The sequence below is a fragment of the Drosophila innubila genome, chromosome X, assembly GCF_004354385.1.
Source record: "Drosophila innubila isolate TH190305 chromosome X, UK_Dinn_1.0, whole genome shotgun sequence".
NCBI lineage: Eukaryota > Metazoa > Arthropoda > Insecta > Diptera > Drosophilidae > Drosophila > Drosophila innubila.
The window spans coordinates 37,739,987-37,755,587 of NC_047626.1; the positions used below are offsets into that span (position 1 = coordinate 37,739,987).

General features: G+C 34.6%; 2 protein-coding genes and 1 long non-coding RNA gene across 4 annotated transcripts; all 3 read right to left on the reverse strand.

Moving 5' to 3' along the window:
• Positions 1–5,047: 5,047 nt before the first annotated feature.
• LOC117794184 lies at positions 5,048–5,540 on the reverse strand. Its single transcript, XR_004618376.1, has 3 exons — positions 5,443–5,540; positions 5,282–5,351; positions 5,048–5,203 (listed from the first exon to the last, which is right to left on the reverse strand). It is a non-coding gene; the product is annotated as an uncharacterized LOC117794184 (long non-coding RNA).
• A 4,939-nt stretch (positions 5,541–10,479) lies between these two features.
• LOC117794182 lies at positions 10,480–11,337 on the reverse strand. Of its 2 annotated transcripts, none has more exons than XR_004618375.1 (2): positions 10,765–11,337; positions 10,480–10,713 (listed from the first exon to the last, which is right to left on the reverse strand). XR_004618375.1 is itself a non-coding variant. In XM_034634701.1 (2 exons), the coding sequence occupies exons 1-2, from the start codon at positions 11,134–11,136 to the stop codon at positions 10,513–10,515; spliced, it is 561 nt and encodes a 186-aa protein (XP_034490592.1). In that variant the 5' UTR covers positions 11,137–11,337; the 3' UTR covers positions 10,480–10,512. The 2 variants fall into 2 exon arrangements, 1 of the variants encoding a protein (XP_034490592.1); XM_034634701.1 differs by having other exon boundaries at positions 10,480–10,701.
• Positions 11,338–12,063: 726 nt separating this feature from the next.
• Positions 12,064–12,763, reverse strand: LOC117794183 (zinc finger BED domain-containing protein 1-like). The gene is made up of 2 exons (XM_034634702.1): positions 12,349–12,763; positions 12,064–12,285 (listed from the first exon to the last, which is right to left on the reverse strand). Exons 1-2 carry the CDS (start codon positions 12,718–12,720, stop codon positions 12,097–12,099), a joined length of 561 nt encoding a protein of 186 aa, XP_034490593.1. The 5' UTR covers positions 12,721–12,763; the 3' UTR covers positions 12,064–12,096.
• Positions 12,764–15,601: the final 2,838 nt, after the last annotated feature.

Here is a 15,601-nt window from a genome sequence, read left to right on the forward strand (position 1 = left end):
TAAGTGATAAAAAGTTAATAATATTAATTAATATTTAAACAATGTACATACATAAATGTTTAGATTTTATACAATATACAATAAAATATACAATATACAAATAAATAAGTAAGTGCATGCAAATCTGTACTTGAACTTTGTCGCGATGTTAGTTGCAACGTCAGAACTAGTATGTAAGCACGCTTGCCAATCCCTAAGTAGAAACACTCACGCGTTTGTTTAAGAACTGAGTCGTTTATTCGGTTTGTGTGGGGTTTTATAGGTTATCTTATGTACTAAAGGATAGAGATCACTATTGTGTTATAATATTCTTTACTCATTTCTTCTCATTGAGTAAATTAGTATTATGTGACGGAGTTATTTCTTATCTATTATGTTGTTTATTAGTAGTTGTCGTTGGTAACCCGAAATATTTTAATTTTTTGCTTATCTGTTTTACATTTTTTTATTACATATATTATACCTATAACTATAATTCCAATGATTATCAATGTTAAAAATGTGTGTTACATTGTAAAATTCTAGTCCATATATTTCTGTTAGCCTTTTTCGTTTCGTTAACTTAAGTTTTTGCGCTACTTCCTCGGTAATAACTGTGATTTGCGATCCTTGGTCCAATAGTGCCCGAAAGATGATCCATTCTCCTGTGTTTGACTGTACTTAAATTTGAGCTGTGGCCAGTAATGTAGTGTTTGCTGATCTAGTCGTCATTGTCGTTTCAGTTTAATTTACAAAATACAGTAATTCGTGATGGTTTTCATTGCATTTCTCACAGGTCTCTTGGCACGGCTGGTAAATTGAGAATTTGTGGTTTAAGCATCTGAAACATATACGTTCAGATTAGACGAGATCCTTCCTTTCTTCTGGCTCTATCTTTTTGAATTCAGTATGTTGTAACCTGGTATTTTACAATACTTGCATGCATTGTCTACCGTCGTACTCATAATCTTTGGAATTTCTTTGTAGCTTCTCGGTCTTGACGCCTGGATTGTTTGTAAATGTCTTTCCAGGAATTGTATTACATCCTCTAGCGTCTGAATTTCCTTTGTCTTATTAGAGGAAATTTCATGCTGCTGCAGACCCTGCCGATCAAATTTTCTGATAAGAATTCTAGCAATGAATGGCTCTGCTTCCTTGACTGGGATTTCCATTCCTTTTATTGCGTGCAGACTCCTGTTTGTTGTATCTAGCATGTTCTGAACACTCTTGTCAGATTCACTGTTCATGTGGTAGGTCTAAAATTAGATTCCAGTGGCTTGAAAATAGTTTTTTTTGTAATTTTCGTATCTATTCTTTAGGATACTTAACGCTGTGTCGTAGTTTTTTGTGCTGATGTGTAATTGCCTAAATACTTGCGCCGCTTCTCCTCTTACCAGTTCTTTTAGTCGTATGAATTTTGACTTTATATCTAACTCGCCATTCGTGTCTACCATCTACGATTCATCGTTCTTTGTAAGGTGCGAGCTGCTCGGTGAACTCATTCATTATCCTATTTTTGATTGCTAGGGTTTTTTCGTATGCTTCTTTTTCAAAGTATTCGCCTGCCAAAAGCGCTTAATGTGCTTTTAAAATTTGATGTTGTGTTTTGAACAGCTCCCACTGATCTTGAACTTTTGTCGCCCAATTTAGACTAGGCTGCTCGTCTTTGTCCAATTCCGCTTCCCAGCGTTTTAGCTGCGCATATATTGCAGACTGACTTGCCCCTAATGCGTTCAGCTGTTCCCGTGTATAAACCACTATTGTTAATTTTCTTTTGAATAAACCAAACCCGAAATAATATTTTTTTTTTTTTTTTATATTTTTGACTTTCAAATTTCTTGAGCTCTCGAATAAGATTTTCTTTTGCTTCTCCAGTGGTAATTGCAATTAATGTATTCAATTCCTTACGCCTCTTATTCCTTTTGTTCATAAATGAACATGGTATTTAAGCAACCCTCGGAATGCGCTGCCAGATGTGCGGCAAACCACTTGAAAAAGTCACCAAGGCGTTGGATTATCACATGGGAAGCAATCCTGGCGCTCAGAAATAGATAGACAAGGGCAACACAAACAAAACTGAATACACAATAGATAAGAAATAACTCCAGCACTTAAGACTCAATAACTCAATGAGAAGAAAAGAGTAAAGAATACTTTAACACAATAGGGATATCTTTCCTTAAGTACTTAAGATAACCTATAAAACCCCATAGCAATTAATAAACGAAACACTTCTTAAACAAACGCGTGAGTGTTTTTACTTACAAGCGTGCTTACATAATATTTCTGACGATTGTAGCCTAAAAACAAAGAGTGCAAGCTGTACATGCTCCAATACAGTTCAACATATCCTCGTAGACTGCGCATCCCCACATCTATCAAAACTGCGTTCAAAATTTTTTTTCGAGTACTAGCCCACTCCATTCACTTACCAACCCCTCTAACAGAAACCTATTAAGTTACAAAAACTTTCTGAAAGAAGTAAAATTCTACAACTTGATATAAGGTATAAAACATTCATAAAGCATACATAAAAAAAACAAAAACAAAATCACTAAAATATTAATCACAGAAAAAAACGTTTACACGAGGTAAAAGTCTAGTTACAAAAGTATATTCCACACTGATAAAAAAGTTGCGTTGTAAAATTAAAGATTTTCATATTAACTTTCAAAACTACTACATTCATTTTATAATCAACTATAAAACACTTAGATTTAGCTAAAAACATATTGTTAACATATTGTAGTTAACATAAAAAATATTTAGATCAATGTTTAAGTCTGTTCATTTTAATTTTTTCATATTTATTTTAATGTTGTTTTATAATATGTCCATATTTAAAAAGCAATATTAAATTAAATATGATATGTTATAAATTTTAATACTTTAAATTACTTAAAATAATGTTTTTTATATTTGATTCAACTAAATGGTGGGTAATGCAAAGAAAACACATACATACATATGTATGAAGTCGGATGACAATTCTGTTACAGGGCACTATGGTCCGGATGACGAATATTTTGGAAAAAAGTCATTTGTTAAAGTTATTCAAATTAACGGGTTTTTGATGGCGATGCATTCAAAATACATTCAACTCAAATGTTGCATAACTAAAATATTAACATTTTCCAACACTGCTTAGCAATCAGCTGTGAAACAGAGTTGGTTTGAACAAACTGCACATGAAACGGATATTCTAATTTTTAAGGTTAATTTGAATTGTCTTACAGCACTAATTTAAAAGCTTTTTTAACAAAATTTATCGTGTATTATAAATATTTTGTGGCTTGTACTTTGTGTTTATATATCCGCGTTGTTGAAAATCAACATGCAATGTGTTGTTTTTTGTAATTTAAAAACTTTCCTCGTTAAAAAAATTTCATCTTTGGAAAAAGGTAACTAATTTTGCTAGCATATGCTAGCAATGCGACGATATGCATTTTCTAGAGAAATCAATTCTGAATTTGTACTATTAAGCTGAAGTTGCGCATTTTTCAAAATTTCACCTTACTGCAGCTAACCTCACGTTGAAAAATGCGTAGTTGCTTAAGTTGTAGCGACAACACATGAGACAAAATGACGAATATGATAATTTTTTGGTTTATTTTATTGTGCGCATTGGCGAAAATTAAAAAAACTCGTGTTTACGTATTGAATAAATGATAAATCTTTACAATCGACAAAAAATGAAAATTTCTAGTTTCATACAAAAAGTCAGTTCACGGCCGAACAATATGATATTAAAAATGATAGTATTCCGATCTTGATATATGTTGTTAAGAATGTGAGTAGCATAATATCACTTACATACGATCAGTTTGGTCAGATATTTTGGAAAAAAATCGCGTTTTTATAAAAAAAAGTGACTTTTCGACTGATAATTCCTATTATTTCTATATGATATAGTTGTCCGATTTTAATGAAATTGCCAACACGTTACGGGCATAGGAACACGCCTAGCCTGTAAGTTTGGTCCTGATAGCTTGAAAAAATTTAAGTATCGCAGATCCCGAAATAAAGGCGGGACCATGCCCACTTTTCTAGGCCATTTGCGTATTGATATCATAAGCCCAATGCAAAACACTAGACCAAAAAATCTTCATTCGTTTTCGAGTTATTAATTTATTCATCCGGACCATCCCAGTAAAACCCGGAGCAACGTGTTCCGCCAAGCAATTCCTTCTGGCAACCTTATGATTCATCCAAAATGAGTAGTATATGTCTTGACAGGGTGCTAAGAGAGCTCAAAAAGCCTTGCAATAGGAGTACGTTGCATTTGCTGACTTTGGAAGGCTAAACGCCAGGTCTTTCAAAACGTTCGCTGCTCTGCTATGTATTTTGACACGCCCTCGCCTTCGCAAAGACAGGCACAAACTCTGTTAACCACCACGAAAGAGCGGACATAGCATAATTAGCGCAATTTTTACAGTTTTTTCTTTATGTTTTTTTCATTCTTTTGTGGATGATCTTCATATACTTGTAATTTTTCTATCGCAAAAAAGAAGAAGCTGCCGTCGAGTGCGCACGTGTTTGCAAAGTGATTTTGAAATATGAAAACTTGGAAAAATATTATTTTTACATTGTGTAAGTACAAAAATATAGTAATTTCTTTTGCATTTATACATTGCATTTATTTATTAGTGATAGTGCAGGGGCGAAAGATGGCATGGCAATGATTTGACTTGATTTGGTTTAATAGAAGTCTGGTGGCATCCCAATAAAACTTGGCTCCTATCGAAAGTAACTTCAAACCACATGTTAAGGAACGTAAGAGCAGTTGCTAAATCTGACGTTTTCCATTCGCTATTATACAGGGGTGAAACGCTGAAAGAAGGGTAGCATTGCAAGGTAGTTTGGCAGGGCTTCTGTTATGGCTCTGTTAACGCCCATTTCCCTTTCCAACGCCCATTTCCAAGAACAACGTTGCAGAAGGCCTTCTTGTAGAAGGCAGTAGAGCAGGCTTGCGGCGTTCGCTACGAACATAATGCTTCCAAAAGGCATTGCTTTGGAGTGGATAAGCAACGTTCATTAAAACACAATAAATATTGAAAATGCATATATATTTGCTTAGACAAATGTGATATATAAATAATAACATAATGAAAATATTTATATTTAAATCTATAAATAGTATATATTCCCCCCAGTGCGTTGTCTCGTCTTGGTTCGGTTTTTTCTATTCCAAAGGCGTCGGCTTGGTTTTGCGTGTGCATCCACACTTTAAGAAATGAAAAAAAATTAATTACTTTAAGAATTAAACTCTGTATTACATAAAATAGTATCTACTCGTACTTACATTTCAATATAAAGTCGAACCACGCATTTTTACGTATTAATACATACATAAATCATATATTTGACGGCTCCTAAATAAATAAATAAAATATTATAATATAAATATAAATAAATAAATGTAATGTATAAATGCAAAAGAAATTACTATATTTTTGTACTTACACAATGTAAAAATAATATTTTTCCAAGTTTTCATATTTCAAAATCACTTTGCAAACACGTGCGCACTCGACGGCAGCTTCTTCTGTTTTGCGATAGAAAAATTACAAGTATATGAAGATCATCCACAAAAGAATGAAAAAAACATAAAGAAAAAACTGTAAAAATTGCGCTAATTATGCTATGTCCGCTCTTTCGTGGTGGTTAACAGAGTTTGTGCCTGTCTTTGCGAAGGCGAGGGCGTGTCAAAATACATAGCAGAGCAGCGAACGTTTTGAAAGACCTGGCGTTTAGCCTTCCAAAGTCAGCAAATGCAACGTACTCCTATTGCAAGGCTTTTTTGAGCTCTCTTAGCACCCTGCCAAGACATATACTACTCATTTTGCATGAATCATAAGGTTGCCAGAAGGAATTGCTTGGCGGAACACGTTGCTCCGGGTTTTACTGGGATGATGTATGTATGTATGTACGTGCATTTGCACGTATGTGTATGTAAACATTAGGGGGATGCCTATAAAAAATCACAAATTATATGTACATACATATGTATATATGTATGTTTATATGCTCATGTACTTTCAACATACATATAAATCTACATACACGTATATACATACATATGTATGTAGATATTCTTGCATCAAACTAATAGAAATTTTCGTACATTCATACGTAGAAAACAGAAACACAAGAAGCAACATTAATTTGAAAAATAATTTTAATACACACAAACATACATACATACATATGCGTCCATACACGCACGTTTGTATACATGTGTGTGCGCAACAAAAGCGTGCCACGCTGAAAACGAAAATTGTCGACTCTTTTTTTCGTTGCACAGTGGTTCTCAATGTCATTAAAAAATGTAAAAATACATTAATGAAGTGATCTTCATATTATTTAACATAGTACTATGGTCATTAAATATTCAGTTACAAGAAGAATAATGCTGTATTTGAAAGTGGCACAAAGTATATAGTAGAAAATATAGATATTGTATATGCATTACATAATAAATAAAAAAAATATTTTATTTAGTAGAGTTTTAAATAGTAAAAACAATAATTTTAGTGCGCCGTAATTTAATTTGGTTTATATTAATTTTTTGTATCAAAACCAATATAAAAAGACGACGCACACTGGGGCAGGCGGCCGATATGCGTGGCAAAAATAATTTTTTTGACGAAAGCGTTTGTAAAAAGTAATAAAGGCATTCGATAGAGAAATCTCCAGAGATTACAAATCCAAAAGATTTTTGAAATCAGGTAAAAATTGTGGGCGTGACAGCCTCTCAAAGTTGACCCTTATTTTAGTGCGCGCACAAATGTGGATTTTTCCTAAAATGCAAACTTTAAAACTGATTTGATGACAAGTTATATGACCGATCTTTATGTTTTTGGTTTCATCTGAAAAGTACATTCATTTTAATTAAATGCCGTAGAATTTGTTTCTTCACTTGTTGACCTTTCATTCCAGCGATGTTTAAAAAAAGCACTAAAATTAGGCTATTTTTGACTTTGATGGAATAGAAAAAAATTGGACTCGAAGGACTCGATCCCACTACCACAGGAGTCTTCGTTAATCAATTCTCTAACGAAATAACCCCGGTCTTTCATGCGTCCAGCTGCGTCTGGGAGAGTTATAGGACGAAAACTGATGCAACCTCGCAAAAAAATGGTGATAGAAGAGGAAGAGCGCAGTACAATTACATACGTTTTCGGTATGCCTGTCTGTTAATGAATAAGATGCACAAAATATAGATGCGAATATAATGAATTAGCATTATTGTAACTTGTACCTGTCTTAAAATTGTTTAGAGCCGTTATTGCGCAAATTATGTTTGGGAAATTTTGAGCAGGTATGTATTGCAGGTAAAACCAATAGTGGAGGAAATTTATACGAACTTTTATCCGTTCTGATGCAATATGAATGGAAATCACTGCCTATTCTTTTTCAATAGGGTTTTAGTTTTTACCTAGTCAAAAAGGAAATACCTATTTAATGATTCAAAGGCAATATTGGGTAAACTAGGTGTTGTTTTTTACCTAATTAAAAAGGAAGTATGTACCTGTTTAATGAAATGTTTTACCTAATTTAAAAAAAAACTATTTAATGAAATGCAGTCAATGTTGTTAGACAGTTCATTTTTGACATCATAAGAGCCATTACCTATCTGGAGCTGCTTTTTTCTTGAACAGTATTTTTAAATATAATTCAGAAAATTTTCGTCAGTACTATAAGTGAAGTGTAATCATGGCTTTAAATAATTCAAAATGTTTCGAAATATTCGTTGCCACAAAAAACAAAGCTCAATTCCAAATGGCTATAATGAATGAATTAAAGATATCCTTAAACGATTTGTCAGCTGAGTTAATAGGCAAAATTACCAACTTTTATCGGAACTTGAACAAAAAATTGCAAAGATCCCAACGATCAGCAGAAAGGTTTCAGAGAATGTATTTGGACTGGCTTAATGACTTTACGGAACTTGAGGTGGCAGGAGAAGAAACGGGCCCATCTACTAGCCAAGGCAGAGGAAGACCGAGGAAGCCTTTCGAAGACTGCTCGACGTACACAAGGAAACGCAAGCTAGACAATGCTACAGAAGCAATATCCACGGAACATTTGGCAGATGCGCTATCTTCAAAATATGTGAAAGTGCAGGAAAGGACAAAAGCGGATATTACAAAAGCAGTGAAGATCGCAAGTCCATTACGGCTGAACAGAATAAAGGAAAGCATTCCAACGCCACCCAATTCTGCGGCAACAAGTTATACAGTTGACGAAGCTTTTGCTTTATTTATGGACTTGGGATTGACTAAGGAAAAATATTACACTTTACGAGGCTCCTTACTTCGACATAATGTCGATGCTCTTCCCGGATATAAAAAAATTGGATTTGCTAAAAAGGAAGCCGTTCCGCCCAATTTGACAATAACCAATGTATCTGTTGAGGTTGGACTTCAGGATTTGATGGATCACACCGCTAGACGCCTAATACAAAGTTTGCCTGAGGAAGAGGTTGAGCTGCTTCCCGAACAACTTACATTACTGAGCCAGTGGGGATGTGATGGATCGTCTGGCCAAAGTGCATATAAGCAAATAATACATACTGAAGACGAAACCATTTCTGATGAAAAAATGTTTATGGCGTCTCTAGTTCCCTTACGACTAAGAAGTAAAAGCTCTGAGCATTGGAGAAATCCTCGACCATCCTCTGTTCATTACTGCCGTCCAATTTTCTTCAAATATGCTAAAGAAACAAGCGAGCTGACACAATCAACTAGAGACGACATGGATTCACAAATAGATCGACTAATTCCAACTGATATTACAACAAAGAATGGGAAAACCTTAAAAGTTGATTTTTCGTTTTTTTTCACCATGATTGATGGAAAAGTCTTAAATGATATTGCACATAATAAGTCAACCCTGAGGTGTGCAATTTGTAAAAAGACTTAATCACAATATTCGAAAAAGGGCGATTCAACGAAGGGAAATAATCTGGACGATTCTATTAAGGAAAATAGTCTAAACGATTCAACGAAGGAAAATAATCTGGACGATTCAATGCAGGAAAATAATCTGGACGATTCAACGCAGGATAAGGAATGCTATAAGCATGGAATTTCTCCATTACATTGTAGAATAAAGTGTATGGACTTTATTTTAAAGCTTGCGTACACAATTCCACGGCCAGGAGAAAAATATGACGATAAACAAACACAGAAGGAAATCAGAGCTGACCGGAAAAAGATTATTCAAGTCGAGTTTACCAACAGGCTTGGATTAAAGGTGGACTACCCAAAGCACAATTATGGAAATACCAATGATGGGAATACGTCCAGAAGATTTTTCGCCAATGATGAAGTGACCTCTCAAATAACAGGTGTTCACAATGACATTATTAAAAGGTTGTCAGTTATCCTTAATGTCATAAATTCTAAGGAAATGATAAATTGTTTAAAATATGAAGAGTATGCATCAAAAACAAAGCAACTTTTGATTGAAATGTACCCCAAGAAGTTGCTTACTCCTACCGTTCACAGGATTTTGGATCATGGCGCAGATTTAATTGAGTACCAATGCCTACCGCTTGGAGAGTTGTCCGAAGAAGCACAGGAATGCAAAAACAAGGAATATAAAAATTTAGGTACACGAATACTTGCAAGATTTCACGTGAGAGACAGAATGAAGACCTTTTAATATGCTGTCGGCCTCTTCAGATCCACTTGTTTCATCCTTTAGACATGTTAAATCACGAAAGGATTTAGAAGAAAATAATTATAGTCCCGAAATGATAAGTTTATTAGATATTAATCCAAATGTTGATGAATATTTTAAAAAAAATCAGGCATAAAATAAATATATACACAGCTAAGCTCATAGAATATTAAAAAAAAATTTTTTTTTTTTTTTTGTTATTAGGTTATTAAAACTATTTAATATGTTAAAAAATATTGTTTAATAATGAAATAAGATTAAAATAAATATACTAAACACCAAAAAATTGGTTTTTTTTTTTAATTTTACATGTCAAAAATGCACCGAAAATATTTTTCAACTTTGGTCAACAACCCTGAATCGCCCTGTGGGCACTCACCCTGTGCAAGCACACTTTTAAAGCTTAAAGAGTTTTCTATCAAATGCTTTTTAAATTTTGAAAATATCTTCACCGGTTCAAAAGATATGATTTTTGCAACGCAAAATGAGGATCTGCCCCACTGTGCGACGCACAAAAATAAATATTTTACAGTGTTTATTTCATGTTTTGACACACTGTGGCAAATGCAAAGATCGCGTTCTTTGCTTCACACGCAGCTGCAAGGCATAACGGTAATCGCAACTCTTGATTTTTGCCGAAGAGTAGCGACAGAGCTGCTTAGAAGTTTTAGTGCGAATTAGAGGCGCCAAACTATCGATGGTGGGCGATAGTAATTTTCAAACCATCGATGGTGGTCGATAGTACCATCGATAGTGGTCGATAGTCGCAAAAAAAAAACAGTGATTCTTATCATAGAAAATTTGTGATAGATATTTAATATTTAATAGAGATATTTACATTTATTTTTATTGTAGCGAAAGATTTTTGTTCAAAAACAGCAAAGCGTTCACATTTTCTTCTTTAAGGCGTGTTCGCCTATCCGAAACAATTTGTCCCGCCTTGCTAAAAACTCTTTCCGACTCCACAGACGTTGCGGGGATGCATAAATATTTAAACATCAGTGATTTTAATAAAGGAAAATCCGCCTGCTTGACCTGTAATTAAATCTATTATCAAAACTTAGTTTTTTGTATCGAAGATTGATTTATTAATTTTACCTTGATCCACAAAAGAGGGTCCATTTCTTGTATGGCAATGTCTCTCTCCAGATACTGCCTTTTAATTATGATTGCATCAGATCGGACATTCCTCTTTTTAGTAGCGCATCGTTGGTTTAAAAAATCAAAGAGTGGGTCCTTAGTGGTCGTGCTTGCTTCCACACTCAAGTTGTCAGGGTCTTCAAACTGATCCAAATTGCCCAAATTGACCAAATCATTTTCCAGGAAACTTGCTGCTTGTTCAGCATTTGCGTTTAATTGAAACCCATCTTTTTTAAAGCGAGGATCCAAAATCGTAGCGATCCTTGTTACCGTGTGTGGCTCATATATAGATAGTCGTTTTTTAATCGACTCCAACATAGCATCTTTCATAGATTCGCCTACCGCAGTTGCCAACTGAGTTGAAAGGTTTTGAATTTGCCGGTAGAGTCCATATGCCAATGGTATTATTAATGACACTGTAACGTATTTGCCACCAGAAACTTTTTCGGACACCTTCTTTAATAACGCTAATATTTTGTCAATATCTTTCAATACGTTGATTTCCTCTGCAGTGAAATGATAAGTTTATTAGATATTAATCCAAATGTTGATGAATATTTTTAAAAAAAATCAGGCATAAAATAAATATATACACAGCTAAGCTCATAGAATATTAAAAAAAAATTTTTTTTTTTTTTTTGTTATTAGGTTATTAAAACTATTTAATATGTTAAAAAATATTGTTTAATAATGAAATAAGATTAAAATAAATATACTAAACACCAAAAAATTGGTTTTTTTTTTTAATTTTACATGTCAAAAATGCACCGAAAATATTTTTCAACTTTGGTCAACAACCCTGAATCGCCCTGTGGGCACTCACCCTGTGCAAGCACACTTTTAAAGCTTAAAGAGTTTTCTATCAAATGCTTTTTAAATTTTGAAAATATCTTCACCGGTTCAAAAGATATGATTTTTGCAACGCAAAATGAGGATCTGCCCCACTGTGCGACGCACAAAAATAAATATTTTACAGTGTTTATTTCATGTTTTGACACACTGTGGCAAATGCAAAGATCGCGTTCTTTGCTTCACACGCAGCTGCAAGGCATAACGGTAATCGCAACTCTTGATTTTTGCCGAAGAGTAGCGACAGAGCTGCTTAGAAGTTTTAGTGCGAATTAGAGGCGCCAAACTATCGATGGTGGGCGATAGTAATTTTCAAACCATCGATGGTGGTCGATGGTACCATCGATAGTGGTCGATAGTCGCAAAAAAAAAACAGTGATTCTTATCATAGAAAATTTGTGATAGATATTTAATATTTAATAGAGATATTTACATTTATTTTTATTGTAGCGAAAGATTTTTGTTCAAAAACAGCAAAGCGTTCACATTTTCTTCTTTAAGGCGTGTTCGCCTATCCGAAACAATTTGTCCCGCCTTGCTAAAAACTCTTTCCGACTCCACAGACGTTGCGGGGATGCATAAATATTTAAACATCAGTGATTTTAATAAAGGAAAATCCGCCTGCTTGACCTGTAATTAAATCTATTATCAAAACTTAGTTTTTTGTATCGAAGATTGATTTATTAATTTTACCTTGATCCACAAAAGAGGGTCCATTTCTTGTATGGCAATGTCTCTCTCCAGATACTGCCTTTTAATTATGATTGCATCAGATCGGACATTCCTCTTTTTAGTAGCGCCTCGTTGGTTTAAAAAATCAAAGAGTGGGTCCTTAGTGGTCGTGCTTGCTTCCACACTCAAGTTGTCAGGGTCTTCAAACTGATCCAAATTGCCCAAATTGACCAAATCATTTTCCAGGAAACTTGCTGCTTGTTCAGCATTTGCGTTTGATTGAAACCCATCTTTTTTAAAGCGAGGATCCAAAATCGTAGCGATCCTTGTTACCGTGTGTAGCTCATATATAGATAGTCGTTTTTTAATCGACTCCAACATAGCATCTTTCATAGATTCGCCTACCGCAGTTGCCAACTGAGTTGAAAGATTTTGAATTTGCCGGTAGAGTCCATATGCCAATGGTATTATTAATGACACTGTAACGTATTTGCCACCAGAAACTTTTTCGGACACCTTCTTTAATAACGCTAATATTTTGTCAATATCTTTCAATACGTTGATTTCCTCTGCAGTGAATGGTAATGGTGCATTTGTTGTCGATAGTAGCACACTGGCAATGGCTTCATGAGTTAATAAAACTCTTTCAATCATGCTGTGGAAGCTGTTCCACCTTGTTGGGGTTTCTTGCAACAAGGTATATTCAAAATTTTCTTGAGCTTGTTTCAATTTTTCGTTCGCAATTGAACTTTTCTAAAAAAATTTTACAATACTTTTACATTTAGCAAACAAAGCTTTTGTGACATCGTTGTGATCGAGATTTAAGCCATCTTGGACTACCAACTTAATTGTATGGGCAAAGCATGGCAGATTTCGGATTTTTAAGATTTCGCATGCTTTCAGCATTGAGCTAGCATTGTCAGTCACAATGCAGACAGTTTTTTCAAAGATATGCCAAGATGTTAATATATCTTTTAACGTATCTGCAATATTTTGCGCTGAGTGATTTGTAGCATCTATCAGTTTTTTAGTTGCTGGTGATGCGGTTTTGATGCCGTATTCATGTACGTAATGGCCCGTTACCGTTAAAAAGCTCACGTTAGCACTAGAAGTCCACAAATCGCAAGTGATGGCAATGCTCGAAACCTGCTTCAACATTGTTGACAATTTTTCCGTCGTTTATTGGTCATTAGGACGTTTTCCAAATGACTCCGGCTGGGAAGCCTGTAACGTGGATCTAAGGCTGTAATTAATTTTATAAATCCTTTGTCCTTTACGATGCTAAAGGGCTGAACATCCTGAGCAACCATCTCTGCTACGAGTTCATCTAAGTCCTTTTTACGCTTGGAGTTTGCATCATACAACACAGCCCGTTTAAAATATGACTCCACTGACCGCATGCTCGACCTGCAACTGCTGCTGGAAGACGCAATGCTCTCATCTTGTACAGCATCTTCAGCATCGTCTACATTGACATCAGGAGCATTTCTGTCTAAATTTGGGTGAAACCGTTTAAGGTGATCATGCAGGTTCGATGTGTTGCCACTGGTTTTATACTCCTTGGCGCAACTAAGGCATTTGGCAAATCTCTTATCATCTGATTTTTTTTAAATAATTCCACACATCCGAAATTTTACTTTTCTTTTTTTCTACAGGCTTTTCCGACACAGAATTTTTTTCGCTGTCGCTGCTGTTGCAATCGCAACTTGCTGCAGAACTGCGACCTAAAATTAGACAGAAATGTTGTAAGCATTCTTACTAATTATTTGAAAAATGTATTACCTCTTTTAAGAAAGCGATCCATTTATGTCATATTACGAATTGATATTTTAAAGCAACACTTTACCACTTTACACTTTTAAATATTTGTATTCAAGCGACGCCACAAATTAATAAAAGCGCGCAATTTTTTTCAGTGATGTGTAAACAGAACTATCGCTGGCACTATCGAACACTATCGTCAGTGCGGCACCATCGATAGTAGGCCGACTCGATAGTGATCCACCATCGATAGTGTCGATAGTGCCTTCGATGGTTTGGCACCTCTAGTGCGAATTGTTTGTTGGCCGAGCTGGACGAGTAAGGAGTGCGAAAAAATAAGAAGTGTTTAATTAAAATTGATTTAACAATTAATTTAAATAATCAATTAAATAAAAATTAGTGCATATAAAAGGGTAAGTATTTAGAGTTGTGTTTAGGGCAGTGTCATGAAAAAAAAAGTTCAGGCACAAAAAAACGCACAATGTATGTATGTATGCACGTGTACGAGCAGAGATCGCATAAGCTGCTTTAAGTCTCGCTCGCTCTCACTCCTTGTTGTTATTGTGAAATTCGTTGCAAACGCGTCTACTGGTTATAAAAAAGTATTTTGAAAAGTGAATCTTCAACTACTCGAATAATTTGTTTGAAAATACTTACTTAAGAAAAATATAACTTCTTTAAATATTAGGTAAATATCTATTATACGGTTCTCATCTCAAAAAAAAAAAAAAAACCACAAATCGGGGGTGATTTATGATGAATTTATCAGTAAAAATTAGATTGGGGACTCACTTGGTTTAATTTTAAAAAATCTTTGAAATTTTCATACAAAATTAAATTTTGCATGGTTGTATTGTGCAATTTGTCACTACTTTGCCGTTTACCAACACTACTTTTGTAAGCGAATTTGGGTAAGTACCTAATTTTGACTCGCTTGATTTCTAGCCGTTTTCCAACACTATATATAACGGAATCGTGCAGAAAGCTTTAATTTTTATAAAATGTCGTGCACAGGTTGTGATGTTAGTGCGAGACAGTTTCTTAGACTCATTAAAAGTGAGTTGTTAGACTTGTTGCGGAGTCACAACGTATTACTCAGTGAAAAGTTGAAGTTTAAACATGTCACGGATAGGATCCATGAGGGGTTTATGGCCATTGGAAGGCTTTACAACCCTTCCAAAGAGGTGGTCATAGATGAATATGTCCATTTAGATGAGCTGAGTTGATAAGGTGAGAAAAAAGCGCGGCAGGCAAAAATTTTTTTAAAAAAAATCACGCGATTTTTTTTAAAAAAATGTTTGCTTACGGCCTATATATTTCACATCCTCATGGGAAAACGATGATGACGCTGATGACGCAGAAGCTGCAGATGGTATATTTTAAAGAGAAATATGCGGTTAACTAATTAAATATTTTATTAATTAAAAGTTACGGCAACATTTAAACACCAGTACGAAGTAGTGTTGGTAAACAACTATAAATCGGGAGCGTCAAAATTAGGTACTTAATCAGA

Bases quoted from the DNA above. Each gene is read 5' to 3' on its own strand.
- LOC117794182 (XM_034634701.1), bottom strand. From the start codon at position 11,136: ATGAAAGATGCTATGTTGGAGTCGATTAAAAAACGACTATCTATATAT. The intron at 10,702-10,764 runs GTAAAATTAATA...ATTTAATTACAG, and splicing joins ACCCTCTTTTGTGGATCAAG to GTCAAGCAGGCGGATTTTCC.
- LOC117794183 (XM_034634702.1), bottom strand. From the start codon at position 12,720: ATGAAAGATGCTATGTTGGAGTCGATTAAAAAACGACTATCTATATAT. The intron at 12,286-12,348 runs GTAAAATTAATA...ATTTAATTACAG, and splicing joins ACCCTCTTTTGTGGATCAAG to GTCAAGCAGGCGGATTTTCC.